Genomic DNA, 10,620 nt, shown 5'->3' on the forward strand with positions numbered 1-10,620 from the left:
TTTTTAACAAATATAAGTTGGCGTATTTCTTATATATTTGTGCTTTAGAAATGCATTTGTTTTTACTACTCAAAAGGGTTTGTGTTTACTATATTTTGTTTCAAATATAAACCATTTGCCGATTTCCTGATACATCTTTTTTCTTGTTGCTTTTTAGCACTTAGTACAGATATAACGATTAAGTGTTTGAATGGAAGAAGAATAAACATTTTCTTTTAGCGCTTTGTCCATCAGGTAACAAGCATCTCACACTAATATCCAAGTAACAGATTCATTACCATCTTCGTTTAGTGATCCTGATCATTGTGATGATGATAATGATGACGATGAGGTATAATTTTTTTTTTTTTTTTTTGACAAAAATATATTTTTCCACTTAAAACTCTATGTGTACAAACTAATCGTTTTCTAATTTGAAATATATAAATATGAACTATTAGATATATTTTCACGACGGGTACTACAGTTTGTTATAATTTCATTAGTTCTTATTACCTCTCTTAATTACCTTGTTACACTGTTGAAATACATTAACAGGAGCCAACTCTTGAACACTTTAACCAATAAAAGCTGTTGTTATAAGTTTTGCAAATATCCTAAAATTCAAGTTAGTATCCATAGGAAAATGTTTTTAGCCCATAATTACTTCGTTTACTCAACGATGTAATCAAGTACATTCTTTTTTGTTTATTGAATAAATTTGTCTTCGCTTTTTAAATAATTCTTTTTCTCATAAATATTTTTAGAGTACACTTTATTTAAGTATTTTGTATTTTTAGTTGGAACAAAATATATATTGTTTCTATTTAAATAATTTTACATCATAATTATACAATTACTTTAAGTACATTTTATTTTTTTGTGGACAAAAATATTTTTTTTCTATTTAAATATCTTTTACCATCATACATATATATTTTAGAACCCAATTATTGTTTAAACACATATTTATTTCATAAAGCAAATATATTTTAAATCAACATTTTTGGTTATAGATTAATGCAACATTTACAACGCCATACATGTTCAAAAGTATTATTGATGTGGCACGTGACAGACATCCCTACACGTAATTCTAGATATCACTCATCTGTTACAAACAAGTAATGTCTATAGGGGATGTCTGCTGTCGAGTGAAATTTATGTGTTCATTGAGTTTAATCGGTGTGAAAAGAGAAATGAAATCTTTGTATAATTGTTGTATTGCTATTTAACGCAATTAAATATTTGTAGTTGAATAGAAAATAGAAAGCGATATAAACGTTAAGTAGATAAAATATTTGTAAAACGCAAATTGATATTTTATACATAAATGTCCCCATTCCGATATCTTCATAAGAAAGGCAAAGTTTGTTGTAGCATGCGATTTAGAAAATATGATTATTTAATAAAATCATACACACAATTCATGCTTAGTCATTAACAGCAAAAATGAAATCATTTTAGAAACAAATGTTTTTTGTAAGCATACACCAATATAATCTTTTAAGGCGTATGCAGATCAAAAGAGTGGTTCAAAGGTAGAAGTATAAGTATTTTGAAACGGAAGTATAATTCAAATGTGAAATTTCACCCTACTTCCATGGGGAGTTATTGTGATTGTAGTGTAATCTTTTCAACACGGAGGAATTAAAACGAACAATTAACAAGTAATTTCTAATGAAAAAAGGTTCGTCTACTTCACAACTTCAACAATTACACAATAACATGTTTTCATACAACAACAAAAAGAAAAGAAAAAAAGAAAGACAATGTTTGCTTAATCTTAGTATGCATTAATTCTACAAGCCGACAGCGTGTTGTGACATTTTGAATTTCATTTGAGCACAGATCAGATGAAAATATTTATATAGATACTAAGTATCGATAGGATCTCTTTAAAAGTCCTTAAGTGTATGATTCTTTTGAACCATGCTTCATCTCATGATAAAGAGTGTAAAGATTTTTGTTGTAGGTCCAAAATTTGGACAGCATTTGATCATACTATTGGCATATAAAGGATGTTTTGTATCTGAGGTCATTGATGATTTTTAGAAACAGCTTTGTCTATTTTGTAACGCGTGTTCGTGCTTATTCGACAATATCGAACATCTGAGCTCTGAAGCGAACAAATGTTTCTGAGCAGGTCCGTGTTACTTGACTATTTCTTCCGTTTTTTTTTTAAATTTAGATATTTAAGTACACATTTACTGGATCACTATCCTTTTTTTAAGTACATAGCGTTCATTTTACTAATATCGATGTGCATAACATAACTTTTTCGTCACACACCACTTAAGCACGTTTTTATGAAATTTTAGACTCCTGTCTAGTGCGTGTATGGAAATATAGACTATATATTCAGTTGGTGCAGGGTCTCTATGAAACTGCTTACCCAAGTATCAGTCATTTTGGAAATATGGCAAAACAAAGGAAACATTTATTTTAATTTTTTATGCCAACAATCTTATATACAAACACATATCATTGAATTAAAGAATTATTTACAGGATACTTCAAGACATTATATATAACATTATTTCTACTAAATCTATTCTTGGAATATCTCTATCTTTTGTATCTTTATTTCACAAAGCCAGTAGACCAGACTGGTCCATGAGGGAACATATTTACAATATATACAAGAACATAAGTCACATGATATCAATTGCTAACTATTCCATACATAATAAACATACTCATACATAAAAAGCTTTGGGACAGACTATACACTTTAAAAGATATTCTTATTCGCAAAAAATCTTTGAAACAGACTATACATTTTAAAAGATATACTTATTTGCATTAAAGCTTTGAAACAGACTGGTCATTTTAAAAGATACACTTATTTGCAAAATAAACATTGAAAAAAACTATACATTTTAAAACTGTTTACAAAAGAGGACAAACACACACAGATTTGAAAACCACTGCAAAACGTATGTCTGTATATACCGTAATGTATTGTGAGAAGATTTCGGAGATTTAAGGACTACATATATATTCACATATATTTTTTATTTACAGCCATTTACAATTGGTGGTAAGAGCATTTGTCATGTTATGTAGCTTTTAAACAAAAAACTATCTAAATCAATAGAACCAATTGTTTGTAAAGAAATCGATAAAAAAAGCCCTCACAATAAACTTGGTAGGCAGTTTATAAACATTGGTTATTTCTTCTTCTTTTCAAACACAAAAAAGTAATGATGGTAAAATATTGATGAAATATTCAATAGTTAATTTAAACATAAATCTACACCATAATCAAACGTAGGTCACAATTTGAGACCTACACTGTTGAACCATTTTCATTTTTAACCGTTAACTGGTTGGTGTGACATGTAAAAAGAATACACTCAGGTGCAATATAATTTCGGCGGTGGAGTTATATAGTTTGTCGCATCTACATAATTAGATTAATACATATATTTTAGTGCTGGTTCCAAACTGCCGAATTTGGATTATGATTTAATAAACAATAAACATGCAAATGGCTAGTAATTAGCCTTAACAATGTCATTAGCTACATAACGGTTTTGGGAAATCTGAAAAAAAGGAAATCGAAACTTGGTAATGCTTATAAAATTATATAAATATATTTGACCTAAAGTCTATCTGATACATTTCAAATAGATTTCTTTATGTAGTGTATCATACCAGTCTACAGGTAGTGCATATAAAATAACAATATTGATAATTAATCGTATCAACAGTTTAGATCAATAAACGTTTGTGTTATCGATGTGCTATTTGTAAAAATCATGTACACTCAAGCAGTTACATTACTTAGATAATTGACATCGAATGTTTCATCCATATCTGATTCAACACGTATTTGGATTTTTTTAGTTGCAACTAGATTATTTCATCGTACATCTGTAATCATGGCTGCTTGCAGATAATTAAGCCAATGATACAATACTTATTGACTGTTTAATCGTATATTATGTGATTATATATTCAAGAAAATCACAATAGTGACTGCCATTCGTTCTTTGTTATTAATTTCGTTAAAATTAATTCATTTAATACGCATATAATCGTACTGCATTCCCAGCTACATAACCGATATTGTAAGCATTAGAAATTGGATGTTCCTTTCCGCCAACAATTTATTTGTCAAGCATGCTGCTATTCTATCTGAAAAAATAATGCAATGTATACAATTTAAATCAATACATTCATATGGACTTTGCAGGTTTTTTAAATAAAACTTCCAAAATGTCCTATAATTTTGATGTATAATTTATTTTTATACATGTACATTTATATGTTTTTCCTTTAAACATATATCTAATACATTTGATGTTGATGTAATTAATATTTCATATATGATAATCGTGCTTTTTGGCTCATTTTTTTCTTCCTGAAATAATTAAAAGAAGGTTTACATGATTAATATTAGAAAGACATTAGTTTACATAATTAACTTATATTACCTGCTAGCTAAATTAATTATTCTTCACATTTTTGATGATGTCAATTTCTATAAATAATGAAACAAGATGTTTTTAATTTTTAAAACTGCGTTTCGTTTTATTTGCGAGGCCTATGAATATAGAAAAACCCTATTTTTAAATTATTTTAGTACCTTTTTCAATTACAATTTGGATAATGCGATCTGTGTTCTTCAGCGGGATCATCCGTTTCTGTGAACCCATAAAGCGTCCCTCCACACTTGTAGCATTCAACCATGTCATAAATTGTCGTCGTCTCGTTCACTGTATATACACCTATATATCACAAAGATATTAAAATAAATATTTAGTAATGAATTTTAATCTTTTCTTTGAAATGAAGATATATCAATTTCGATTATCTACCTTTGTGCATCATTATCCGCTTTGTCTTTAAAAATATCATTTTAAAATTTGTTTCTTATTAACTTTGCAAGAAATTTAGATTCTTTCATTGTTTTATTTAAAATTAAAAAAACAAAATATCAATAAGGTAAATCAGAAGTATCACATAAGTATGTCACATACTAGGTGGAAAATACATTTCTATGTAAGAAAGGCCAGTAATTAAAAATAATATATTCTGTATATTACAGTGATGTGAATCTGAAGTCGAAATTCCTACTGCCCAATTAAGTGCTTTTAAAGTCAAGCAAACTGTTATATAGACTTATGGACTAACAATTAAAAAGACTGATAAGATGGACCTTACTACAAAAAAATTATGACAAACGCATTCTTGAACACAACTTTTATACACACCATTGCCTAGCTAACATTAGTGAAATGATGAAAACACTATGAACATTCTCCTCATATCCTCATAAAATGATATACTTTTGATTTTTAATTTAACTGAAAGTTCTTTTAAATGTATCAATCATGCCTCTTACGTCAAGGTTCAGAGATAAAATGGATGCTATTGTGTAGCATTTAGTTTATTAATCGTTTATGAATACACTTAAATCAAATAAATATTACCTAGGAAAGTTTTTTACCATTCGTTAAATACATTCTAGTTCGTGTAAAATATATATTATGATCGTGAATCATGCACTTTTTTACAAAAACTTAAATCTTAGTGTGCTGAAAATGTTTTTATAAAAGAACATCTTCGGTATTTGTAAGACTCCATAAAGCATGACCATAAATGCCGATTAATCTTTAAGAATATATACCAGGTATTCAAGACAAGCATTTAATTTATTGCTTATTAATGTATCAAAATATATTTCGATTTACCTTTGAAAATAAAACCTGCACTGGCCATCATTTCAGCAGTTGGATATGTATGTGGCCAATCTACCTGTTCGAAGAAGGTTGCAAGACGCATATTAACATCCTCAAACTTATCTTTTGTAGGAAGACGGTTGAATGGTTCAAGTCGTTTGGTGTAGATCTTGCTTGTATCATTGGACTGTGTTGTCATTTCGCCCAGGGGCGCCAAACAATAACCATTCCTTTTGTATAAAGGTGTTGTTGTTTCTGTAGAGGATCCGGATAAGGCAAGAGTACCGTTTCCGTTTATGCATGTCTCTTCGTTTGCATATGGTTCACTATCCTGCTGTCTTATATTCTCGTTTGCCATAACTACAGGTCGTTTTTGTTCAGTGTATGCTGCAAACGCATAGTAATCATAGTCAGGTCTTTGTCGCATTGATACCACTGCCTTTGGTTTTCTTCCTGACGGCGCAATTGCTTCCGGTGAGCCGTAAGGGCTATTTTCTTCTTCACCAGAATCTGACCCAGAACCTAAGTCATTTTTATTTTGAGAACATTGATAGTGCTCGAAACCTAGATCCTGTCTTTTGCTGAAACTTAATGTATACCGTACTTGAGGCTTTTCAGGTGGATAACACACATTATATGTTTTCTCTGAGCAAGCAACGTATCTCAATGACTCGCCCGTTTCCTCTTCTTTAATTTCTTTAATATATAGAAGACTTGCGTTGTCTGTTTCAACATATTCAGGTAATTCTTTATTTGTTGATGCCATATTTAATATTTGCCTCTGTAAATACAACATTTGTACAGATTATCATTACATTCTAAATTGAACTTAATTAATCATATCAAAAAGCTACTATGTCATGTGTATTAACGACCAGGTTTATGTAACTTTAAGAGCACTTAACCTATCCCATTCGGATTTTACTTCCTTGTTCTTCTTTTGATTAAGATTATGATTTAGTAAAAAATCGATGACACAATTTACTTAAACATTTAGATTATTTGACAAATATAAAAGCAAATGTACTTTACAAAGGCCAGGATTGATAACCAAAATAACAAGGGACAATGCAAATACCAGAGAGAGTTTTAAATCTCACTACTTTTCAGTGTTGTCCTGGGTAAAATATTTTATCTCATAAGTTATGGTTTTTATTTAAATATATTTTATATTTATATTATATATAAATATGTTACAAAAATATATAGTTGGTAAAAGTAGAGACATTTTAATTGTTACCAAATAACAGGAGAAAGAGGAGGCCATGACCCCTTGCAAACACCTTCCGCTCTATAACTATTCGTTTCATTCGTTACAAATTATTCATTAATAACATATGAGAAATTCGTATAGTGAAAGGCATTGAAAAGAGAACGAATTCAGTCTTTTATTTTTTTTAGTTTGCAAAATATATTCAAAACGGTATAAGTTTTTTGTTGTTTTTTGTTGTTGTTTTTTTTTTTACTTTCGTTTTCGTTTTTTTCGACCACAATGCTATCTAGCCAAAGTAACAAAATTATAACACTTAGAAATAATTATTTATTCTAAGTATACTTCTCAACGTGTTGGTATAGGTTTCAGGTAAAAATAAAACTAAAAAATGTTTTAAATTCCTTACCTGCTGTTAGTAAATCCAAAGCGATAATGAATACCTTACAAGTAGAGAAAATTTATCGATTCATGTCATATGACCAACAACTGTGTTATGATTGGCTGATTATCAGCTACGGTTTAAAGCTACATGCCTCTTGATGTCATGAGTCAAAATATTTCAATAAAATCAAACTTAAGAACATGACTGTACTTAAAGTTTAGGAAAGTAAAAAAAAAATCAAGATTTAAATAATATTTTACATGTTCTGTGCAATTAATTACTGCTTTTTCAGTATTTACAACTATAATTTTACTGCTTTACTAACGCAATAAGGGCTTTCTATGCATATTTTGGCACAATTTTTGGTAATTTACGGGGGTTGAAAGTGTCATTGAAAATGTGTTATTTGCTTCTTTTTGGTTACTTCACATTATTAAACATTCAGATACATTTTAAAAAATTTCATGAAAATTAGCATGAATCTGGATGTGTGCTGCTTTAACAGTGTATGAAATTAATTATCAACAAAGGTGTTTAAGGTTTGTATTATTAAGAAGTTTATTTGAGACATTAAGGGGTACAGGTAAATGGAGATTCTCTTTCCTAATAATAAATATAAACCTAAATATAAAAGGAATCAAAATATGATGATAGATGAGATGAAATGGCATATGAAATGAAAGTGACTTTGAAACATGAAAGTATTTAAATATATCAACGACATAGTACTACCTTATCGAGTTTGTCTGAAACAAAACGGTACTAGTAAGTATAATAATTGTACTTGAAGTAGGATCAGGATAGTGTTCTAACAAAATCACCAGCACATGTCCTGAAATGACAAACAAAAACAACAGGTATGATTAATGATAATTACAAGTGAACAACGTCATCGGCACACACATACAATTGATGTTCTCTGGATCATCTGAAATGATTCAAAAATTTGCAAATTAATGGCACTAATATAATGTTCATTTCCTATCAATACCATCAAGATATGCCTCTGTTTTACAACGTTTCTGAAAAAGAAAAATCAACAAAATTCATTCAAAATAGAGAACAACAGATTTAAACAATCACACTTACATAAAGTATTCACTCTTTAGATAATCATGCTCACTAAATCATTCAAACAATATGAATCAAACAATACTACCATACATGTTTGTACATATCTTGAAGCCCTGGTTCAATAGCCATATCTATCAGGTGCTCTCGATGTGCGTTTCGGTCTTGAAGAAGGAAGGAGTCCTGGCGAGCCTGTAGATCGTCTCATAGGAATAACATACGGCCTTACAGTATTGTTTGCAACCTGATCTTCGGCAGGTGTGTTCGGGTCATCATCTGTTGAAATGGCATCCGTGGTTGACATGAAAGGCAAAAGGAGATTACGATGGAGTGTTGAGACTTGTCTTCTTGTACCTTGCCCCTTCACGCTTCACTTGGTAGACAGGAATGTCATGGTTAGGCTGGCTAATGACGATATACGGGTCATGTTCCCATTTATCGGCCAGTTTCTGTTTCTGTTTCCAGAAAACCTGAAGGAAGATATTTTCAAGGCTTTGCATGATGACCTTGGCCACCAAAGTCGGGATAGGACGACATCTCTTATCAGTGATAAGTTGGGCGCCAGTTGTCACGGGTTCACTCAGTCGGTAGAGCTTATATTATCTGCCGCAGCTGATAAGCTGTCCGCGAAAACAACGTTTATAATAATTGATGGACAATCATGGGTCCTTTGGAATGGATTGGAAACTGTAAAGTAAAAAGATATATCAAAGATATATAACAATATTTATTAACTAGTTTACAATGTACGTCTATGTATAATACACATTTAATGGCGAATGCAAATGAATCAATATAATAACAAAGTACATGTATACAAAATATGAAATGATGACATGAACGATTCCTTTTACAAAGTTGAGCTTTAAAATACTTATTAAGAACAGAGTTTAATACAAATTACTTATACTTATTACTAGAGTGAAATGCACAACAAAAATGTATCACTAACCTGTGAAGTAAAAAGATATATCAAAGATATATAAACAATATTTATTAAATAGTTTACAATGTACGTCTATGTATAATACACAATTAATGGCGAATGCAATGAAGCATTGCATTCGTGTACAATGTAAACGGGTCACAGGTTAGATAGAAAGCGACTTATTATTATGTAATAGGTTATGAAGAAAGAAAAAGTATAGATTGGAAAAGATAATTCGGCTACTGTACAGGTATACAGGAAAGGTTTATAGGACTGTTTTGACAATAGTAATAATAAGGGGAATAAAAAATAAAAACAACACGCATGATTTATTCAATTATTTATCTATTTAATATATTTATCAATTCAAACACATAACTCATTTCAATTTACAATTCGCCCTACGACACTTTGATCAGAAATCTTATGTAAATACACATCGGCCTGTTTTTAAACATCTGTCGTATGCATGTTAAATGAACATTATTATATACTTAGATATATGAACATACACGAATTATCGATGTTAAAATAATAACGATAATTTGAAGAAAAAAACAAACCAAAGCAAATAATCTGAAATTATGCACATATATCATTAGACGTATATCAAACGGAACACTCATCTTGAAAAAAATTACCAGCCCCGCCATGTTACACCGCTTTTGGAGTCAAATAAATTTTGAGATTCGACCCCAAATTGCGTTGCGTACTCTGGGGTCAGATGTTGACGCAAGAATGCCAACACAGATACATATGCAATTGTGAACTTCAGACCAACGCCCGCACCGCTCTTTTGGGTCATAAAATTCAAAACAATACAAATAAATTTTAGAGATATTTTGAAGTAATGTCTTGCAGTTTATTAAAAAAAAAAAAAAACAAGGAATGATGGGGAAATGTATGAGACGGATATTCATTTTGTTGTATCTAGGGGTTGCAATTAGAATTGAATTTCTATGTTCAATTTACATGTATACGCCTCATAGAATAGTGGAATTTAAGTAAAAAATATAAATATGTTTGACATATATTTTCTTGCACAACACACAGAATTATCTATCGTTAATACCTGTATTAGACTCGCCAAGTTTCAGAAAAGTCGCACGCTTTAAAGTATTTTTTTAAAACCTCGTTACTGCCGTAACATAGCGATGTCACGTGGACCACACATTTAGAAAATCGAATATGAAATAGTTTTGAAAAGAGGTAACAGGTGTAGACCTCATGTAACTTTACTATGATAAATGTTACTCAAAACTAACTTGTTACGGATCATTTAACTATAATTTGAATATTGTTTGACAATAAGATGCAAAAAATTATATTTACTGCACGTTAATACATCCCCATCATA

The 10,620-nt window shown here is 30.1% G+C and overlaps 1 protein-coding gene across 1 annotated transcript; it reads right to left on the reverse strand.

The window, feature by feature from the left end:
• Nucleotides 1–2,450: 2,450 nt before the first annotated feature.
• Nucleotides 2,451–7,410, reverse strand: LOC132760658 (uncharacterized). The gene is made up of 4 exons (XM_060752684.1): nt 7,289–7,410; nt 5,682–6,450; nt 4,574–4,715; nt 2,451–4,122 (listed from the first exon to the last, which is right to left on the reverse strand). The coding sequence occupies exons 2-3, from the start codon at nt 6,433–6,435 to the stop codon at nt 4,579–4,581; spliced, it is 891 nt and encodes a 296-aa protein (XP_060608667.1). The 5' UTR covers nt 6,436–6,450; nt 7,289–7,410; the 3' UTR covers nt 2,451–4,122; nt 4,574–4,578.
• Between the last annotated feature and the right edge of the window lie 3,210 nt (nt 7,411–10,620).

Source organism: Ruditapes philippinarum, unplaced genomic scaffold (assembly GCF_026571515.1).
Source record: "Ruditapes philippinarum isolate M1 unplaced genomic scaffold, ASM2657151v2 ctg10031_1_1_1_1, whole genome shotgun sequence".
Lineage (NCBI taxonomy): Eukaryota > Metazoa > Mollusca > Bivalvia > Venerida > Veneridae > Ruditapes > Ruditapes philippinarum.

What these genes read in the sequence shown, in the direction of transcription:
- LOC132760658 (XM_060752684.1), bottom strand. Translation starts at nt 6,435, where the DNA reads ATGGCATCAACAAATAAAGAATTACCTGAATATGTTGAAACAGACAAC. An exon ending in TGCAGGTTTTATTTTCAAAG is followed by an intron (nt 4,716 to 5,681) that starts GTAAATCGAAAT and finishes TGTGATATATAG; the next exon opens with GTGTATATACAGTGAACGAG.